This window comes from Felis catus, chromosome F2 (genome assembly GCF_018350175.1).
Source record: "Felis catus isolate Fca126 chromosome F2, F.catus_Fca126_mat1.0, whole genome shotgun sequence".
Classification (NCBI taxonomy): Eukaryota; Metazoa; Chordata; class Mammalia; order Carnivora; family Felidae; genus Felis; species Felis catus.
Window position 1 is genome coordinate 67,449,481 of NC_058385.1, and position 22,222 is coordinate 67,471,702.

The 22,222-nt window shown below is 47.8% G+C and overlaps 1 protein-coding gene across 14 annotated transcripts in view; it reads right to left on the reverse strand.

Annotated features, from left to right (window-relative positions):
- The window catches only part of MTSS1 (MTSS I-BAR domain containing 1), a 175,380-nt gene that overhangs the window by 16,589 nt on the left and 136,569 nt on the right, over positions 1-22,222 (reverse strand). For 9 of the 14 annotated variants that reach the window (XM_045050013.1, XM_045050011.1, XM_045050015.1 and 6 more), the window contains 5 exons: positions 21,704-21,788; positions 19,162-19,253; positions 17,440-17,514; positions 12,502-12,513; positions 534-691 (listed from right to left, as the gene is read on the reverse strand). In XM_045050013.1, the coding sequence (XP_044905948.1) occupies positions 534-691; positions 12,502-12,513; positions 17,440-17,514; positions 19,162-19,253; positions 21,704-21,788 (422 nt within the window). The remainder of the gene's footprint in view (positions 1-533; positions 692-12,501; positions 12,514-17,439; positions 17,515-19,161; positions 19,254-21,703; positions 21,789-22,222) is intronic. The other 5 variants (XM_045050012.1, XM_045050018.1, XM_004000114.5 and 2 more) reach the window with 1 other exon arrangement.

The following is a 22,222-nucleotide window of genomic DNA, read 5'->3' on the forward strand; positions in this document are numbered from 1 at the left end:
TTCAAGCCCCACATCGGGTTCTGCACTGGGCGTGGGGCCTGTTTGGGATTCTCTCTCTCCCTCTCTCTGTCCCTCCCCTGCTTGCTTTCTCATTCTCTCTCAAAATAAATAAATAAACTAAAAATAATTTAAAAAAAACCACACAGATGCCTGGGTCCCCACCCCTAGAGGCCTGGATTTGGTAGGATTTGGATTCAGGAAGGTCTGGGTTGGGCTCGAGAAGCCGCATTTGTAACCAATTCTCAGGCGGCACTGCTGGCCAGGCAATCGCACTTTAAGAACCACTCTGCAAGGCCTTCTAGACTTGGGGGGAGAAAGAGTAAGTCAACAACTCAGGCTAAGAACTGTGCACCAGGAGTGGGCCATGTGGCCATCGGCAACTCATGGAGAATCACTGCTCTACAGAAGTGATTCCACCATCACGATCCCTGATACACAGCCGATTCCTGACGACTCAGTGATGGTTGGATAAATAAAGGAAAGTCTCCTCCGCACCAGCAGGGTAAGCCTTCCAGAGCTTTCCACTGACTCACAATCACGGGCCGCAGCATAGAGATGAAGGTACAGAATCGGCCGCGTTCTTCAATCAGTGCTTTCCGGACGGCCTGCTTTTCGGTCTCTTCCAACAAGAGATACTTGTCGTTGACATCTTGGAGAGCGCTGTCCAACTGAGGCTGGATGTCACCTCTCCCTGTAAACAAAACAAAGCCCCAAGCGTGGCTTGCTGAAACACCAGCTTCTGGAACAAATGCCCTTCCTCCCTCGAGTCCTTGCTGGAGTGGAAACCGCAAGTTGCCAAGACTTAAAACAATGACTCAGTTATACTCAGGACTGAAGGTAGCTGTTTGTCTAGTACCGGCCATTTTCAGTTTCCGGTGCCCAAAGGGCACGTTTATCCTCGTGACAAGGAAGATTTCCTGGGGGTGACTCCTCCTGACTTGCCTTCTTGCCTTACGTAACCCCCTATGGAGACTTCTGCCAACAAAACCCCAGGATGTGGCAGCCAGACAGTATTCTTTCTTTGTAGAACATTCTGAAGAGGCCAAGGGATGAACAAGGTGAGGGCCTGTGGATGTTGCCCAAAATGGGCAAAAAGTGGCTTTGCTGGGTCAACCTCAATCAAAGAGCCTCTGTTTGGACAGAAGTTTCTGTCTCTGAAGACAAAGATGGCAAGTATCAACTGTCCTGGCCATGGCGTGGGGGTGGGGGGGCGCCTGAGAATCCCTGGCAGTCAGCTTAACTCCCTGGTGGAGTCCTGAATGTTCTTATAAAACAAGCCCAGTAACAAACTGACCTACAGTCAGGTCTCTGCTGGTGCAAGTCTAAAGGGAGGGTCAGTGCTGAGCCTGACCCACGTGCGGTAATCGTCTGGCCACATCCAGACCCCAGTTACGATGACACAACCCCTTCTAGAGTTTAAGACGGAGCGTTAACCTTTCAAACTAAAACTTTATAAAATAGTTAGCAAACCATGTCCATAAATAAAGTTTAATTAGAACACAGAGATGCCCACTTGTTCATATACGGTCTCTACCTGTTCTTGCTATAACTGAAGAATGGAATTGTTGTACCACATACTGTATGGCCCCTGGGCCAAGAATATTTACAACTGGATTCTTTAGAGAAAAGGTTCGCTGTGCTAGAAGAGAAACACTGGCACCACGACAGAAGGAGAGGCTACTGCAAATCTGATTTGTAGATGGGGATAAGGGGGTGACCAGCTGAGAGCCCAGCTCACGGGCTTCCATACTGGTCTCCCTATGCAGGGGCTTCACCTATCACCTGAACCAGGGAATGTTTTCTAAACTCCTTCAGAGCAGGGACTTGGAACTCTCCCAGCCCAGCCCCTGGTACAATGTCATGTGTGTATACAGCAAGTGCTCAATAAATGTCTGATCATTTTCAACACAGAATGGTAGACATAGAAGGGGCCTTTGGGGCTATCCAACCTGTTTCCACTTCGGCAGAGGCTGAGAGAGACTTGTCCAGCGCTGTTCAGGGAAAGGTGGGGATCCAGGGCAGAGCCCACACAGCCTGACCCCTCTAGGGCTGGACTCGTTCTCCTCTGTCTCACTGCCTCGAGTCACATGAAGGAGTCAGCAAGGGGCCTGAGCAGTCACCATTTAGCCCTCTCTAAAATGATGTGTCCCACTCTTGATCTCACAGTCCGTGAATTTAAGCCCCAAGTGGGGCTCTGAGCTGACAGTGCAGAACCTGCTTAGAATTTCTCTCTCCTTCTCACTCTGTCCCTCTCTCACTCAGGCATGCACACACACTCTCTCTCTCCAAATAAATAAATCAACTTAAAAATATTTTAAATGATGTAGAGAACATTAAATGCAATGTGTTATTTGGTTTGAAAAAGGAAAGGGTCAGGGGAAATTGCCTTGAAAGTAGGAATATGTTCCATATTTTCTCTCATAAAGCAGATGAGAAAGCTTAATATGGAGCAAGAGGTTGACCCAGGCTTCAAGAACATCCCACCAGAAAAGGTCTTTGGATTTAATGAGGGAAACATCACTTCTTGGGCAGGGACTGAGCTGTAAGTTGGCACACACAAAGTCCTGCCTAGTCAAAGGTCACCCCTGAAAACGCCTTGGATGGCTGGCGAAGTACATGCCGCATGCAGGACTCTCGCGAGTCAAGACAGTACAAGTTCCGGACGGCTACAGCAGGCAGCACTGAGTTCCGTGCAGGGATTTTATCCAGTGATTCCATGATGGGAGAGTTTGCATCTGTCCAAGGTGACCCTTCACCCATTCCTCCATTTAGTCAATGTCTACCCTCAGGATAATTATAGCATCTCCTGCAGGTTTCCCAGCTGCCTCCCCAAGGATGCAGGGTGCCACCGCCCCCACCCCCCCCTACGTGAACCTGGCCTCAGACCATGGGTTTCTCGAGTCTGCAGTGGATGGGAACCCTGTGAGAGCCAGGGACCGTCTAGGGACGGGACAAGTGCACCCCACTGAGGACACCCACCGTCTGCAACTCAAGCTCTAGGAGGGAAGGCTGGGGCATCAGCAGCCCTATGAGAACCGGGGGCTTTCTATTAAATTGCTGGTTTGGGGCGCCTAGGTGGCTCAGTTGGTTAAGCATCCAACTCTTGATTTCAGCTCAGGCTCATGATCTCACAGTTTATGAGATCGAGTCCTATGTCGGGCTCTGTGCCAACAGCACAGAGGCTGTTTGGGATTCTCTCTCTCTGTCCCTCTGCCCCTCCTCTGCTGGCGTGTGCACACACACTTTCACTCTCTCTCTCTCTCAAAATAAACAAATAAATAAGCATTTAAAAATTATTGGTTTGTGCAACTGAATCCACATACACCTAAGGTACACCTGACACAAGCCTCTGGTAGAGAAGCTCCAGGAGGCTGAAAACACTCTCTTTTGTTCTGCAACCTGCAAAACTGCCTGGTCTGTCCCCAGCCCTGCCGGGGGAGGCAGAGTGATTTCAGGCTGGTCTAGGGCCTCCTCACGTCTCTCCATCTCCTCTATGATGTTCTAACAGAACATGAGGGGCCCCAGCCATCAGAATGTTCTCAATTCCTGGGGAGGGTGGAGGGGCGTCAGGAAGATAGATTAAAACCCACAACGCTTGACCAAACCCACTTGGGTGTGCTTCGATTATGGCAGCAATGTCTTTTCATATCAGCCTCTAATTATAAGAAATTAGGAGAACGTGTATCTTCCCTTCCTTTCACAAAGTATAAGGCACGTTTCTATCTGTAATTAATCACACTGACTTTAGAAAACATACCCACATAGGAATGAAAAGTGACGGGAACCAAGTGTCATCTAATCTGGTAAATATAAATTTAAATTATTCTATAATTATAGCAAAGTTATCTTAAATATGTATTATATTGTAATTAAAGGACTTGCAAATTGTAGTATTCTAAAATAAGTATAATCTGTAAAGACTGCTATAATTATAGGCACAGTGAGTACATTTCCATTCAGGATATATCATAACCTAAAAACACAATGTTTATTTCTTAAATTCACCAATATAACATATAATTATATTTATAAAGAAAAAAAACTGCAGGAGAAATTATTCCATGTCCCAGTGGGATGCACTAGCTTTAAGATTCAATCCAGAGTTGCAGGAGTACTGATTCAGTGCACAAGAGTTCATCCATTCGGCTCCCCCAGCACAGCTGGCCGCTCGAGTTCCCACTGGCCTTGACCCCAGCCTCTCGTTCCACTCTGCAATGGCCACCCTCACTGGGTCACCTCGATCTCTCGTCTGGAGAGCTGCAATGTCCCCCAATTTGTCACCTAACATGCTGGCCCAGAGCAGTGCCAGACTCTTGCAAAAGGCAAAGTACCACTTCTCAACACTGCCCAGCGCTTTCAGGAAAAGTCCAATGTCATCAACATCGCCTGCCCTGCAAGGCATGCATGGGTCAGCCCACCCACCGGCAGCCTCTGAGATTCTTCTCAGGCCACTCTCTCTCCTCCCTGCACCCCACAGACCCTTCTCCAGAGTCCAGGGCCTGGCTGCATCCAATCCTCATACACGCTCTCCTCCCCCTCCACAGCCACCTAGGGCCTGTTCATCTGGCAACTCTCTGTCCTTCAGGAAATCCCTTCTGGAACTCTCCCGTTAGATTGGGGCTTCCTTCCTTGATCTCAGAAGTGCCCTCCATGGATCCCACAGGACATTCCTCCCAGTACAAATTCCATCTTTATCTCTTGAGTTCTTTGACTGAGGTCAGTCTGCCCTACTGATCGGGAACCCCACGAACGTTTCTGCTCCGTGCTGTACCTGCTTACCGAGCACACAGGCTCTCAACACGTGCGAATGAACGAGGCACTGGTAGGGTAAGTAACTTGGCCCGAGTTTGCTGAACGGGCTTGACCATCCTGCCCTTAAATGGCCTAACATTATGAAACACAAATCCCGGGACCCAGGACTGCCAGGCAGCCACAAGAAAGGAGAGGAGTGCCTTCAGGGGACTTTCCAGACAAAATTCCTGAGTGAAGAGTTGCTTGTGACCTTTTCTCTAAACCTACGTCACCTCAGTCTTGAGAACTGTCTTCCCACTGCTGGTTTCCAGGTCTTGGTTGTATTCACGCCGCAGAATTCCAACGAACAACACCCAGGAGGCTTTTACTCCCCCAGAATTCAGAAGATTATTTTCTTTACAGAAAATGCTGCGGGGACAAAGCACCATTAATGGGCACAGTGTCACGGGCCAAAGCAGCATCCCTAAAAGAAAAAGGATTTCATTTTTCATTTTAATTAAGTAGGGAGAGATTACAAAGTGGTCTGGAATGATATGAAGATGCCATATCTTGCAAACATTTATATTCTGTTTTCCTTAATCTTTATGTAAATGTTTAAGGCAGGAATTAATGCCCCCCATTGAGAGAAGGGAAAACAGAGACTAAGGGAGGCTACGTGGCTTGCAGGGAGCCACTGAGCCAGAAATAGGCCCTGCCACCCTCCACCCGGAGGTCTTTCCTGTTCAGGGGCCGCGCTCTCTGTACTTCATGCTCACGGCAAACATAAACCCTGGGAACAAGTCGCCAGGAGCTAAATGTTCAATGTCCCCAACAGCCCAAAGCAAAAACCCAGTCCACTGTGAATCGCATTATCTGGAACCTCCCAGCCTTCTCATCACACCCTGCAGCCCACGCCTGAGCCCTGGGGCTGGACCACGCCGGACACATTCTCAGGCAAAGGGCTTTCCCACGGGGAAGAACCAACACACTGGGTCAAGACCGCTGTCAGGAAAACATCCAAGGTCATCTGTTTTTCCTGAGACACAAGTACAGGGAAACAATCAGGATCTAACAAAATGCCTTCCATCTGCCACACACACACACACACACACACACACACACACACACACACACACAGAGAGTACTTCATTTTTTCTCATTTTTATAGCTCACAAATCAGGGTGCGTCCTGCAATCAATGGTGCGCCAGAGTTCAGTGGGCACCAATCTTCTCCCCTCTTTTATCGCGATCCAGAAAAAAATGGTGTGTATCTCGTGGCATTCTAGAGTCAATGAAATGTGGGCTACAAATACAGAAACAGACGCACAAGAAGAGGCTGGAGATGAGAAATGGAATAAGAACTCCCTTTCCCCACCGAAAGGCGGCTGTCCTTGTGATCCCTGTACAAATCTTCTACCCTGATAGCCTGTAGCAGTTTTGGATTGATTCCCCAAAGTGAAAACAAGCAGAAGTCAAAAGAAAGATGGATTCGATCAGACAAGATGGGAGGCGTTTTGACTTAAAAAAAATTCTCAAACCAACTCAGTTTCTGTTATTCTTTCAACGTGCTGTGTGCCTCACTGTCCACTCGTCTGTGAGATATACATAATAGTACCCTGCTCACAGGGTTGTTTTCAGACCAAATGAGTTCATTCGCGTGAAGCATGTAGCACAACGCCCAGTATGTGGTGATCGCTCGGTACATGTCAGGTGCTATCAGTGTCTCTGAAGCCATCCTCCCCAGGCTGGGCACCTCAGCCGGGGGCAGTTTGCTGGGCACACAGGTTGGTTTTTTTTTTTAATGAGCTTTCAGTTCAATGTCTTCTTTGATGTACAGAAATGCAAAAGATCCCATAATCCTTTCACTAAAAGGTGGGGGTTTTGTCACCAGGATTCGCTGGTCCCTGGACCATCAGCTGCTTAATCAAAGACAGCTTAGAGGAAACTAGGGAACAGCCCATGCCAACGCATGGCTCACCACCCATGGCGTGTCAGAACCCTCCTATCTTTGACATGATTCCTCCTCTGTGGTCAAAGAAACACTCTCCCATTCGTCAACCTGGTTGCCTGAAACCTGCATCTTCTTCAACTCCTCTCTCTCTCACATTTCCCCTAAAATGCTCTTTCTCCATCCCTGTGGCCACTTCCCTGAGCCCTGGTCACTGTCATCTCCCGTGTGGATCACAACAGCCACTTGTTAACGGGTATCCAGCTACGTCACTAATCCAAATGCACACGTTCACAGGACCTTCTAGAAGCCAAGGAGCCTTCAAGGGCTTCAGAGTCCTGAAAGTCTTAAGTCTTTAATACAGAAAAAAAAAAAAAAACGGCCCTGCTCACCTCCCTGCTCACCTGTGGCTAGTTCTACACCAGAGGGAAGATGCAAGAGCCACGCCTATCCAAGGTAAGGTCTTAAAGGTACAGCGCACTCCTCCATCTTCCCTGGGCATGGGGAGAACCTGAGCCCGGCATCGAGCCCCTGACGGACACCTACCAGGCACCAATCAATATCAAATGGATGAAATGTCAACGAAACCCGCCTTCTGCTTCCAGCCCCACTGATTTTTCTGCGTGCCTCTTCCCGGAAAGTACACTCATCTCTTGTCCCACCCACCCGTCTCTACAAGAATTCGATTCAACCTTTAGGAGTCTGCTTGAGTATTTGCCTCCTCCTGGAAGCCTTCACCTCCCCCAAGGAGAATCCAGCCCCAGTGTTTTCTTCATAATGAACTGTACTGTCTGTGTTGCCAGGTCACGGTTGTCGGTAGGACGCCAGAGTGTTGTGTTAGGACAGAAAATATGTATATGTTCGGTCTTTGCCCCAGTTCCTGGCACAGAACTTCCCCAGACCCTTGGAATTTCCAGAATGACAGGTGTGTCTTTGTCATCCTGATGACCCCAGGGGTAGGGGGTTAGATAAGTTCAGGATGGGAGACACTTACAAGGAAAACCAACCACAGGATTAGAGGCTTGAACTTTCAGCCCCAACCCCTGACCTCCAGGGAGGGGAAAGAGGGTGGGGTTACATCACCAATGATTAATCAATCGTGACTACATAACAAGGCTTGGTAAAAACTTGAATAGCCAGTTTCTGGAGGCTTCCTGGGCTGGGGAATATACCGAAGTGTTGGGAGGGTGGTATGCCCAGAGAGGACAGAGCAGCTCTGCACCCTCCCTGACCCCACCACCACCCTATGTATCCCTTCACCTGGGTGCTCGTATGTATCCTTTATAATAAACCAGCAATCCCAAGTACAGAGCTTCCCTGAGTTCTGTGAGTCGTGTTCATGAATCATCAAACCTGAGGGGAGTCCAGAGGAAATCCCGACTGTGAGGTTAGCCAGGTAGAAGTGTGGGGAGCCTGGGGAACCCCACTCATGGCAAGTGGCTAAAGTGGGGGCAGTCTTGTGGCACTGAGCCCCTCAGCCTCTGGGACCTATGCCAACTCTGAGTAGTTAGTGTCAGAACTGGGTTTAACTGTAGATGTCAGAAAACTGATGTGAGAACATAAATGCCTTTGCCATCCCGGGGACAGCTTGAGGGCAGAGGCTTCCTTTGCTTCCTTAGCTGCCCACAGGGCAAGTGGAGGAGGCACTCACACCCCTCTCCTCAACGGGCTGGCTTCCCAGGGCTCATCCGGAGCCTTCCCAGAGAACGGTTATGAACGAGAGATAGCACACCAGATGTGAACCAATTAGCCCGTGAAAACCAAGGACGGCTTGCAGCTCTAGAGGGGCAGACCTACCATCCACCTCCCACTCACCGCACCAGCCACTGAATGTTCTCTACATAGATGAAAACCAGATTGTACAAGGAATCAGTTTCTCCAAGCAAGCTGTTCTTTAAATTCTTGGCCTTTTTGCTGGGATTCTGTTGTAACCTCTCCACGCCACTGTAAATACCTCTCCCTTGGCTTCTGAAAGTAGCCACTGGGAAGCCAGGTGCTCCACACCGAGATGACAGTCTCACCGTGCAAGAGACAGTTCAGAATTTCAGCCTCCTGAGGTCAGCCATCAGCTGACCAGAGTCACGGGCAAGGCACCTGGTGGGCTGCGTCAGGGTGAGGCTTTCCTCGGAGACCAGCTCTGCACAGGAAGGGGGTTCGCAGCTCTGGGCCTCTGGGGGTGTCTGCGTGGCCTGTCTTTACTTACATTCTCAGTTGTGAAATATGGCCAATGAACCTCCCGGCCTCTGAGGACCACCTGCTTTCTTCTCCAAATGCAATAGCCCTTTGAAGGAGTTTTCCAGGGTTCAATTCCAAGGTCTCAAGTGATTCTAGGCAGGGACAGCTTCCGAATGCCACACAAGGTGTCAAAAGGAAAATTCCATCACTCCTGCTTTCGCCAAGGCTGCCCCTTTCTCTCCCGCTCTGCCCGCTGCTCTATCTGGGGCTTCCCAGAGCCAGAACGTTCATCAGGCCGTGGCTCCCTTGTGCTGACTCATTATTACAAAGCCCGTCCCTGTCCATTTCACACAGGTTTCCCCATTAAGTAGGGCTTGTACCCATTCAATTATCTGCTGCATAATTAAATGTGTGTGCTCCTGTAATGCCTTCCCCAAGCCTGGAAAGAAGCCGTGACTCAACCTTCCCCACTGAGTTACAGTTGGGTGCAAATACCCAGACAGATCTCGAGGCTGCATGTGGTCAAGCCACCTCTGGAGGCCGAGGCCAACACCCGACCCCTGACTTCAGAAGGAATTTTTCCAGCTTTAGTTCCAGGGAACAATCATCTGTTCAGGTTCAAGGTCCACTTCTACCATTTGCACAGGTGTGAGCACAGGTCGGGGAAGCAGTCTGGACCGCTCGCCAGCCCCACACCACCGAGGGCAGTATTTAGGAGGGGTGGGATTTAGGAAGGATGTTAGACTGGGTGTTGCTCTATAGACAGTCGACTCGTGTTAGTGAGGTGGTGACCACAGGGGGTATCCAGAGATTTCTAGGCTCTGCCACCTCCCTTCCAGGACCAGGTCTTAGGACCTGGACAGCAAGAAGCAACCAGGGTGGGCTCTCAGCTCCATATGGATTCCAGTGGCCCAGGAGCTCCTAAAGGGGATGGCGATTCCTGATGTCTTTCAGAGGCCCCATCCATGACGCATGGTTGACAGCCATGCAGGTCCCCTCATGCCAGCCACACCGGCTTCTGAGCGGCCGTTTATCCCTCCTACCCAGCAGCAGAACAGAGGAAAGAGGTCTTCTGCCCGTGTGGGGCAACAAAGCCAGGTGATTCGCTAACAGCTCAGACTTTAGATTTTTAGGTGGGAATTCCCTCCGGGGAAGAGGACTTATAGAATTATTCCTCTTCCCAGAACCAAAGGCAGGGAGGGGTGCCTGGAGGAGACCTAGACACATTCAACTTTTTACCACGGAGACGGGGAGAATGACCCACACTGACTACAGTCTCAGGGGGCGTTCTTAGAGCGGTTTCTGCTGGTTCTGTAGGTACAGAAGAAACACACATGGGAATGTGTGCATGCACCTGATGTGGCCACAGGACATCAAAACCACTGCTCCTGGTGAAACGGACGCTGATGGGGGAGAAGTTTAGTCCAGTTCGGGGTGTGAGCAGAAATAAGGCCCAGTGATAGAACCATCTAGAGGCAGGTCAGGGTGGCCAGGCAGCTGAGGCTGAGCAGGCGGGATCCCTGTGGTTCCCCTATGGGTACTCCTGAAAAGCTGACTCAGGGTAGTGCACACAGTTGCCCTCAGGGTGCCCCTTTGCAACATGGTCACCTTCTCCCATGGTTCTGGTGCTTGCGTCTAAATGGTGACGACCATGTGCTGGCATATGCTTTGCCCCTCCACCTTGAACGTCCCCCACCCTATTCTCCACCGGCTGACCCCTTTTCATCTTCCCATCACCTTCCATTCCAAGCTTCGCTGGGTTTCTTCTTCTTTGCCCATCGCTAGATCCTTTGTTCACACTCATCACGGCACTGAGCATACAGATTAAACAGGGTGGTTTACTCCCACTAGAGTCTCAATTCCTTGAGGGGGCGGTATATGCCTGGTGGAATACTTTTGGAGTTGTAAATTCCTTCCCTCAGGAACCACGCTTATGCAGAAACCTGGGGTTCAAGGTAAATACTTCTAACTGGATCAAAGGAGGGTTTTGTATAAATATTTTTTTTTCTCTTGTCAAACCAGGACACTTTCATTACTGAGAACCTATGTTAAAATATAGACGTTCAGATTCAAAAATGATTTAAAACTTGTAAAAAAAATTTATGAGGGCTTCAAGACATATTGCTTTCTTCTGTCTTTTACGCCCGAGTTTACTGCTATGATTACATATCACTGTGGCTTAGCCTTGGGAACCCTGCTTGAGTAAGAAACAGAGGGAGCTGTGATTTTTCCTGAGATGAGCCGCATGTAAGTGACAGAGCCAAAGGGCTGTGCGATTTCTCTCCTCATCCCCAACCCTGCTGCCCATCATTCAAGACGAATAAACCATGCAGTTTACGCCACAGACTGACTCACCCCAGACTCTTACAAAAAGTTCTAGTAAAACTCTGTGTCATCGAAAGGACACATGGTACAGATGCCTTTATATGAAATGTCCAGAAGAGGTAAATCCATAGAGTCAGAAAGCAGACAGGTAGGTGTCCAGGGCTGAGGGCAGGGGGGATGGGGAGCAGCTGCTCAAAAGGCAGGGGGTATCTTTTCGGGGTGGCACAAATGTTCTGGAATTAGACAGTAGTGATAGTTGCACACCGTTGTGAATGGACCACAAGCCTTTAAGACGGTGAATCTTATGTTATATAAATCTTATCACAGTAAGCAAAAAACCAAAAGTGGCTGTCTTACCTTCCTTCCAAAAGTACACTAAAAAATGTTCAAACTGTTTCATAATCACAACACTGAGGACTGGAAAAGATCATCATTTATAAAGTTGGGGACCATCTCGGCCCCACTGGTCATAGGAGACCTATGTCGTTTGGGTTTGTCGTGGATGACAGATTCCAGTTCAAAAACCTCTCTGGAGCTGTTCAGTAAAAATGTTCTCAGAGAACACTCAAGCACATTCAAGGCAAGGATAAATCACACGGATGCCGCACGGACAGACCTTTCCGAGACAGAGGGACAGCCACAAGACTCCAAAAGCAGATCACCCAGAGAATGAGGTTCAACATTTAGGCAAGAAGAATCATTTTGATTATTGAATTTGAAGATCTGATACCTTTGAAATGAAACACTGCACAAACTCTGCTGAAATAAGAAATACTTTCTTTTTTTTTTTTTTTATGGATTATTCATTTTGAAAAGAACTGTATGGTCCCAGGGAGACAAAGTATAAAGACAGTTTGCTAGCTTAATGCAACCAAATCTGATTTGGGAATTAGTATGAGGGGTTATTTAGTGCAGTTCTACATATTTTGTTTGTGATATAAATACACATATACATATATAGCTCAGGTATATATGTATGTATAAATACGTTTATTTCCTGTGCAAATCACTCTGTATTTCTTCTTTCCATAAGTCTAATACTGAATTATGGTGATGCAAAGGCCCTCAGGGTGTTGGGCTAACCCGTGAAAGGGCCAAACACCGCAGAAAGAAAATGATTACACACACACACACACACACACACACACACACACACACACACACAGGATTTTCTTAGTTATGGAAAATTAAGTAGGCACAACTGATTGCTCTGAGCCGGCAGGAAAACTTGGGCAACTAGCATAGGTCTGGACAACCATGGAAAGCCCACAGCAAGGACCACATCGTGACCAGCCACCAGAGAGTCAGGATGGTACACTTACCGAGAGCGTCCACTGGCGGGGGGCGCACGGTGACAAAGTGCAGGATACACAATTGACACAAAAAGGAAAATAATAAAGTCAAACTGGTATTCGAGCAGCAGGCTTACCCTTCTTTCATGTGTTAAACAGTCCGAGGCTGGCCACCGAATTTTGTTTTAGGGCAATTAAACCCACCTCCACCAACAGCCGTGCGCCCAGGTTCCCTTCCCTGACTCACTCATATTCTTTCTTCACATCTAAACAGAAATCTTCCTACTTAGTAAGCATCACCCCTAGAGAGGACAGTACGGCTCCTAAGAAGAGAGATGACTATATTCCCAAAAGAAGCCAATTAAGGTATCAAGAAAATCCTTCAAGTATAATTTATTATAACTTGCAAAGTAATTAGAGAAACCCAAGGAAGAAAACTTAAGCAAAGGTGAAAATAAAAAAAAAAAAAGTTAACATTTTAGCTTAACAGCAAATACCACATTAGTCTGGAATTCTGTGAGTCTGTTTGTTAGGTTTATAGTATTTGCTTTGCAGGGTCTGGCTGAAAAGGATAGATTGGTATCTATCTGTAGAATCTGTAGAAAGGTCAGGCTCAAGGGTTAATCCAGCAAAATGTTCCAGTCTCAGCGCTCCCAAAGAAAGTCCCTGATAAGCTTTTAGTAGTTACAGATTGAAACAGAAGGCTTTACCATAATTAATTTTTAAATTTAAATTAAGAGTAACATGGGAGTTAAAGGAGAAGGTTGCTGACTTCGTGCAGTACAGCGGCAGAAGCAGGCAAATGCCGTAAAATGTTTCCCACACCCAGTCCACACGCGCTTCGCCCGTGAAGGTATGGCCGACCCCAGGACCCCAAAGGGCCATGAGCTGACATCAAACAGCAGGGCTAAATGGGGACTCATGAGAGGCCTTTCAGAACGTGGGCTACTAGGCCAGCTCCACACCATGTCCCTGCCTTCCTGCTGCCTGTGTCTTCTCCCCATCAGCTGTCCATAAGGCTGGCTCTGCCTGTGTCCCAACCCCGGACACCAGCCTGGAACTTCCCAGAGGGCAGGTACCGGTAGCCCCCAACATCTGCCTGGAGTTTACTCCTGGTAGGTGTTCAATAAACCTGCCTTCCAAAAACTGGGTACGTTCACCCACAGCTGGAGCATCTGTCAAGGTGGTTTTTTTCTACATGTTTATTTATTTATTTTTGACAGAAGGGGGAGGGGCAGAGAGAGAGGGAGATAGAGAATCCCAAGCAGGCTCCATGCTGTCAGCATAAAGCGTGTCGCAGGGCTCGAACTGACGAACCGTGAGATCATCACCCAAGCCGAAATCACGAGTTAGGCACTTAACCAGCTGAGCCACCCAGGTGGCCCTGCCAAGTTGTTTTAAAATGGTTTTGAGGTGCGCCTGGGTGGCTCAGTTGGTTGAGTCCAATTCTTGGTTTTGGCCCAGGTCTTGATCCCAGGGTCATGGGATCAAGCCCAGAGTTGGGCTCCGCAGTAAGCTTGGAGCCTGCTTAAGATTCTCTCTCTCTCTCTCTCTCTCTCTCTCTCTCTGTCTCAGCCCCTCTCCCTTGTTCACCATGCTCTCCCTAATAAAATAATAAATATCTTAAAAAATAAAACATCTAAAACAAAATGAAATGATTTTGAAATTAAATCTAGCCAAATCTACCAAAAAACATTCAAAGTTTTTTTGATGGTAATATTTAAATACCTTTGGATTATAAATTACCACTCTATATTACAGTAAAAAAAAAAAAGAGTCAAATAAAGCATGTGACAAAAGGTGATTATCTGCAGAGTGAAAATTAAGGTAAATTAGTCACATACAAAAATTACACCCCAGGGGCACCTGGGTGTTTCAGTCAGTTAAGCATCCAACTTTGGCTCAGGTCGTGATCTTGCGGTTTGTGGGTTTGAGCCCTGCATCCAGCTCTGTGCTGACAGCTTGGAGCCTGGAGCCTGCTTTGGATTCTGTGTCTCCCTCTCTGTCTGCCCCTCCACCGCTCACTCTCACAGTCTCTCTCGGTCTCTCAAAAATAAATAAATGTTAAAAAAAACATTGCACCCCATATGTGTCTGCCTATATCAAAGGCAGTGCTACAACCATGCTTAAGTTAAATGCACAAAGGAATTTGAAATTTTGAAAAAAAGAGTCAGAAGAATTTTTAGATCAAAGATCACAGTTTTTTTAAAAAGGCACGGCAGAATGCTGCTTGGTGATCTCCTGAAAACACATTAAAAGGTAAGTGATTATTTGGTTATCAGATTCAGTTCTATCAGGACAAAAAAAAATGTATCCAAAGCACGTGTCTATCCCAACATATGGTGTAAATCTCAGAAGGAACTACTAACACTTTATAAGCCAAGAGTCCAGGAAGGGACCACTTGAGGGAGATGATGCAGATGCCTCTATAAGAGTTCTGGCAGAAAAGGGAAACTACCGGTAACCAGACCCAAAAATTAACTCGAGGCCTCAGATAACCAGATTTCTTCTGGCCCTTGTAGCATTCCCGGTCCATTCTCAGGCTACCTATCTTCCAGGAGAGCGCTCCATTCTAAACAGTCAGAATGACGACACTGGTACCTTCTAGAAGGTTCCATTCACCCCAGAAATACACAAATGCGTGCACTCAGGTCAAATAAAATGCACTTATATATTGTAGAAAAAAAATTATAAAGGATAGAAATAAAAACTGCTTTCTGGTTGTACTCTGGAGTAACTAGAAAATCATCTGGAACATTCCAAGCTACTGATCTGACTTGGCTCATAGATACAACTACACCACCATGGCCACCTTGTCTGGAAGGACATGGTGCCTGACACCACCAGGTACATGGCTAGGGCTGAGGGATGGATGCTTCAGAAACACCCTTGGTCAGAGCCTCCACTCTCTACCTTCAGGCCCAAGGGCCCCACGAAGCCCCACAACCAATGCCAATTATTCTGAATCCCAGGACCAGAAGCATCTATCTCTTCATGTTACCCAGTCCAGCACCCTAGGTGTCCTGAAACTTTCTACCGGGTGCCTAGAAGGGGAGCTCATTATCCTCTCCAGGCAGCCCGAGCCAGTGCTGGGCAAGTCTAGCTGCCAGAAACTTCCTTTTTTGTTGCACTGTAATCAACCCATCAGGCTTTCCTCGTAGGTCCAAATTCTGCTAATTGGACAATGCCAGGGACTTTGAGTGACAGATGAAGACTAGTTCAGCCTCCATGGAACATTCAGATAAAAGGATTATCACTGCAGCCAAGAACTTAAGGCCTCTGGAAAGACAGCTCTGGAACAGCTCCTTTTTAATTCCCTCATCCTCTTCACCAAACTCCCAAACCTTTCCGGAGCTGGAAGTATCTTCCCTGGACCTTCCTTCCAAATCCCTTCTATCTCAAAGTTGCTAAGCTGTCAGCTACATGGAATTCGGTTCCAACCTGTTCTTCCATGGGACCCCAGATTCAATGGAAGTGGATGACTGGCTGTTTTACTTATGAACATTGACCTCTGGACACACTAAAATGTTACTGGCCACAAACCCCATTCGTTGTCCAACACTAGCTCCCTGGTGCACTAAGAAGATATAATGTACATTTGAGAAGCACTAAGACCAAGAACACACATCCAAAACTAACAACTGAGGCCAATACTAACAGAACATCTGATTATGAGTGAAAACTCTCCTGCCTTGGGGCGCCTCAGTCGGTTAAGCGTCCGACTTCAGCTCAGGTCATGATCTCACAGGTCATGGGTTCAAAAGCCCACGTCGAGTTCTGTGCTGACAGCTCGGAGCCTGGAGCCTGCTTTGAATTCTGTGTCTCCCTCTCTCTCTACCTCTCCCCGACTCATGCTCTGTCTCTCTTTCTCTCAAAAAAAAAAAAAAAAGAAAAAGAAAAGGAAAAAAAAATTTAAATTCTCCTGCCTTTATCTTGAAATGGTCTTATGGTTTTTCACAAGAACTAGGAGGGCATTTTTTAAAAGTGTCCAAGCTTTAAAACTTTGCCCAGTCCTCACCCCACTGTCCACCAAACTACTCCATCTTCCCAAATGTATTTTCCTCAAATACCAAATGAGAACCTCTCATTTAAGGAAAAGAGGAAATTTGGTTTGGGGGATTTCTACCTAAAAATTTTCCCAAACAAACACTAAGCACAGAGCAGCCTCAGGGGAAAAACAAAACATTTCATCAGTTGTGAGACAACAACTTCAAAAACTTGTTATCAAGAAGAACAGTCTGGAAAGAATGTCACCTTCTCAAGTTTGAGTCCCTACATTCTGGGTCTTAGTAAAACATCACAAATGCCTGCAAAGTGGATGTAGCTAGATTTTTCTGTGCACATTCGAAGTCCGCGCTGGAAGAGCAGAGTTGGGTCTCGTATCTGACAGCGGGCCAGCTGGTGGAGGACAGTCAGCAGGGAGGTGGGCAGACAGCCACGAGGCACCAGGCTGGTTTCCCCTAGGGAGCCCCCAGACTCACGAACACCCTGAAAAATCTCTCTATACAACAACAGCTCCCAGCTTCCCACTGCAGCCGTTTCTAACATTCTCACAAGACTTAATAAAGGGTTTCGGAGATTATAGGCTGTGAAAGATGGAGGAGAAAATGACATAATTTCTGTAATAATTACTAGAGGACATTTGCATGAAGGCTTTTATGCGTTATCCCAAGGCTTCCAAGAAATTTATAGGTTTCATTACAACGCACAATAGGGCACGGAAACTGTCAAATTTTGGAGACAAAGGTGGGGGGAGGGAACAAGTCAAGCACAACTTTGCAAGGGCCTCAAATTAATAGATATTCTGCACTTGAGAACTTTAATTCAGATGGATTCTATTTGCTCCTGTTCTCCAGGGCTGTCACAGGCAAGGAAGTCTGAATTGAATGCTTTCTGCTTCAAAGACAAATCAAGCACATGTTCATTTCCCCAAAGTAACACTATGCATAGCAGAATTTGTAGAGTTACCTTTTTTTGCTTTCTTCTGCAGTTTCAGCGTATCTGAGGACTTCTTCTTTATCTCTTGGCGGGCTTTTTTATATTCTAAGAGAAAGCAGAATTGTTGAATAATTTTACCACCTTGCTCAACAGAAAATCTTTTAGGAACAACCATTACTCTCATCACAGGAAGAATGAACAATGATACGCAACAAACAGCTTAATCAGGGTACTATATGGTAAAAATCTCCTGCTGAAGGGGTTATTCACATGAAAACCAACAAAATGCACCATGGTCTTTTCCTGATAGAATTCACTCATATCAGCTGTGAGGAAAGACATCGTTTGGGAATACTTCACTAAACGTGAAAAATCCACAATTTCTCAGCTCGTGTCAGGAAACTGAAGAATAGGATTTGCTTTCCCAAGGCCCCCAGTTTGCAGTGCTCTGCTCAAAAAAGAACCCATGTAGCAAACCACTGGCCAGATGTTACCATTCAGAGAAAAGCACTGAAGACTACAGCCTGAGAAATCAGACGGTGTCGGCGGGGAGAAACTGCAAAACGCCCAGCTGCCTTAGCCTCATTCTCACATCAACACCAAGGCCGGCACCAGACCCCCCGGAGGAGGGGGCGGCCCACAAACCCCACGCTTCCCCTGACAACCACCTCCGCTTCCCCTACGGGTCTACACCTATTCCTGGATTTCTCATTTCTGTTGCTGGCACCTCCATCACCCAGATTCAGACATCTGAAATGACAACTGCCTCTGACACTACTGTCCTTTGCTGCCCTGGTATGCATTCAATTGATTGCCAACTGCTCCGGTTCCCTTGCAGCCTTCCCCGATGCCTCCCTCCCTGCTGGTGCCATGCCACCAATCAGACACCTCAGTCACGTGCTCATGCGATCCACTGTTAGCCAACCCTTTCATTCTGGTTCATTCCCCTCAGATCCACTCACGTGCTTTCTCTCCCCGACACTTTACTGCAGTTATGAGCCTCCCAGCAATGAATGGCTCCTGCCCCTGCCATGATGCCAGCACCCCCACCCATGGGTTCCAGGAAGACCGGCTTGGGAGGTGTCTGTCTGGACCACTCTGCCCCCGGCGGCTGGCACACGAGGGACTGGGACATGTTTGTTGAAGCATTTCCAAAGAAGGCAGCAGTTCTAGGGGTGCCTGGGTGGCTCAGTCGGTTAAGCGTCCGACTTTGGCTCAGGTCATGATCTCGTGGTTCACAGGTTCGAGCCCTGTGTCCGGCTCTGTGCTGACAGCTTAGAGCCTGGAGCCTGCTTCAGACTCTGCGTCTCCCTCTCGCTCTGCTCCTCCCCTGCTCTCTCACTCTCTCTCTCTCTCTCTCTCTCTCTCTCTCTCTCAAAAATAAAGAAAAACATTTAAAAAAAATTAAAAAAAAAAAAAAAAAGAAGGTGGCAGTTCTGGACAGGAGACCCAAGGATAGCTTGTATCATTAGAAGTTTTGTTTTCAAGATGTGTTGTGATGCCTGAAGTATGAATCTTTGGCAATTCATATTTAATTTACCTGATCGCAATTAATACCACCAAGAATCTGGGCTCTCAGCAACGGGGGGATGTTTCATGGGATCACTTTTGACTCCTTATTCTCCAACACAGAAATGCCTCCAGGAGACATGGGAACAGAGTGGGCCCTTAGGATGACACCAGCCGGCAATACCCGTGCCTCTGCTCGGAACACGCGTACTACTATGCAGAGGACAGCTTGCCCCCCTGTACCTTTTGCGTGGTCTTTATCCAGCTGGTTAGCCACTTTCTTCCACTCTTCCATCTGTTCTTGAAGCGGGTTTATCAGACAATCAATTAAAGCGCTTTCACCAAAAAGAAAGAAGAAATTAGATACATTCTGTTGTCAAGATGTACACTTAGCTGTCAAAACTACCTAAATCAAGGATTTCATGATGCAAGACAAGGCAGTATACTAAGCCCAAGTTCACATCCAAATCCCTCCATTTCGTAACAACCTTATTCTCAGGACGCTCTCCAGAGACTGTTAGGAAGCCATAAGCATGACTGGTTGGAGCAACATCTCTTCTTGTTTCCCCTACTTATCTTCTGACTCTTGTATTAACGAGCACGGATGCAGACCAGCAGGGTCACCCCTCTGGCTGCACAACAGAAGCACCTGGAGAGCTTTAAAAAGGTAAGGACGCCAGGGCTGCACCCCATACCTAAAGCCTGGCATACACTTAGAGGGTGGGACCCCGTTATTACTAATTTTTAAAAAGCCAGGGGTGCCTGGATGACTCAGTTAAGCAATGTGACTCCTGATTTGGGCTCAGGTCATGATCTCATGGTTCGTGGGTTCGAGCCCCACATCTGGCTCTGTACTGACAGTCTGGAGTCTGCTCTCCCTCTCTCTCTACCCCACCCCTGCCCGCATACTCTCTCTCTCAAAATAAATACATTTTATATATACACACACACACACATATATATGTATATGTATATGTATGTATATATTTGTATATATACACATATAAATATGTATATACATATATGTATACATGTATATGTGTATGTGTGTGTGTATATATATATATATATATACACATACATATATAAAAGAGCCACATGAGTCTGATGTGCATTCAGGATTATGGTCATGACTGTAGGCTAACTGTGGACAGCCTGGAGAAAGAAAAGCTGAATGATGAGCTCTTGGATCAGAGGGTATCCCCAGGGACTCCCTGTATTTTGTGCAGGGTCCCAAACAGATCACACATAAGCACGTGGAAAGGCAGCTCCCCACCCAGAGGAACCATGCAAGGCATGGACCCCCGAGGTTTTTGTCTGTGTAATGGAAGGAAAATGGACACATTCTGACATTTACAGAGATCCTGTAGGAAAATCAGAAAGTGCCCATAAATTGCCTGAATTGCACTGATGAGACGTACTAAGAAGGTGTTCTCAGACTGCCTTTTGATCACAGAGCCTCCTGAAAACCTTCAAGTTCTCGGTACAGTTCCCTCCTTTCCTCATCAGGGTCTACGTGGCACTCCCCCCTTCATACACACTCCCTCCGGCCATCAACACAGCTCACTCCCTTATTTCTTCCAGGTGTCTGTTCAGATCTCTCTCTGGAATACACTCGCTCCCTAACCACCCAGGGTCGAATGGCCACCACCCGTCTCCTCTCCGTGTGCCTCCCCTGGTGGCATTCAGCAGCCCCTGACATCATGTCACGTGTACATAGTGCCCAGAGCGTTAAGTCCCATGAGAACAGGACATGGTCCCATTCAGTGCTACACCCCACACTCTCTAACTAAGATAGTGCCTGGCACACAGTAGATGCTCAATAAATCATGGTCGTTGAATTGGTGTCCCCTCATGACTCAAATGTGCAGGCCACAGGCTTGCAAATAAACCCGGGAGACAAGTGTGAGAGGAGGTGCTGCATGGTCTGGGGAGCACCACCCAGGAGCCAGCAGGAGGGAGGGCAGGCAGATGTCATCACCTGCTATCCAGGCACTTTCTGCTGGAAATGTGTAGATGTTTCATTAATTTTCACAAGAACCCTTTAGAGACCATTATCCCCATTTTAGAGTAGCTATGATTCCTGCATGATTCCAGCGCCTGAACGGCCAGTCCAGGGCTCAAACCCAGGCCTGGCCATCTCCAAGACCAGGCACTTCCCAGAATATTCTGCCACCTCCCACAGTGGCCCAGCCAGGAGGGTCAGAGGCATCCCACTTGGGCGTATCTGTAAAGCAGAATGCTATCCGTAAAACAGAATGGTATGAGAGTGCTGAATTCTGCCCATCTTCTTGGAAGAATGCCCCCCTCCCTCCCACTGACTGGAACACGGGTGACTCCACATCCTGGTGCCAGCCGTTGCCATTTCCACCCGTGCTGGCAGCGCGGGGCGCTCGATCGCTACTGCTGTCCTCCATGGAGGGTTGGACCCACAGCTGCTCCTCCAGGGGCTCCTGTAGGGGGCGGCTGCACTGCTCTTCCACCAGCGGAGGGCGAGCAGAGACACACAAGGGCACAGAGAAGACCCCCAAAGTGGGGTGCAGGATCCACAAGGGCAGGGACCCAGGCAGGCTGGTTGTCCGCCACATTCCCCGCACCCAGGCCAGTGCTGGCATGCAGCGGGCGACCAACGAATACTCGTTCAATGAGCGAGCAGAGCGATGGGCAGTGGGGACTTCGATGCTACGGGGAGATGATTGCTGCTTCGGGTGGGCAGGCGAGTCACTGCCTCCTTAACCTGAAACCAGCAAGGGCACATGCGATCGGGGCAGGATATGCTCCTCACCTCGAAAACTGCCTCAGCTTGGCTTCTATGCTTCTGTGCCTCATGCACATCCTCGTCAGGGCAGAACCGATCTCCCTGGTACCACCTGAAACAGAAACACACGCAAAGTTGAGGGCAGGAGACACACTGGAATCATTGAAATCTTTAAAAAAAATTTTTTTTAAGTTTATTTATTTTGAGAGAAAGAGTGCCAGTGGGGGGAGGGACAGAGAGAGAGAGAGAGAGAGAGAGAGAGAATGAATGAATGAATGAATGAATCCCAAGCAGGCTCCGCACCGTCAGCACAGAGCCTGATGTGGGACTCGATCCCACAAATCATGAGATCATGACCTGAGCTGAAACTGAGAGTCAGACGCTTAACCGACTGAGCCACCCAGGTGCCCCAGAATCACTGAACTCTTGAAAAGAGAATGAAATAGTTTGAAAACAAGCCATATTTCACCATGTGATAAAACCCAAGCCACTGCTTCTCACCACGCATGTGCGCGCGTGCGCGCGCACACACACACACACACACAC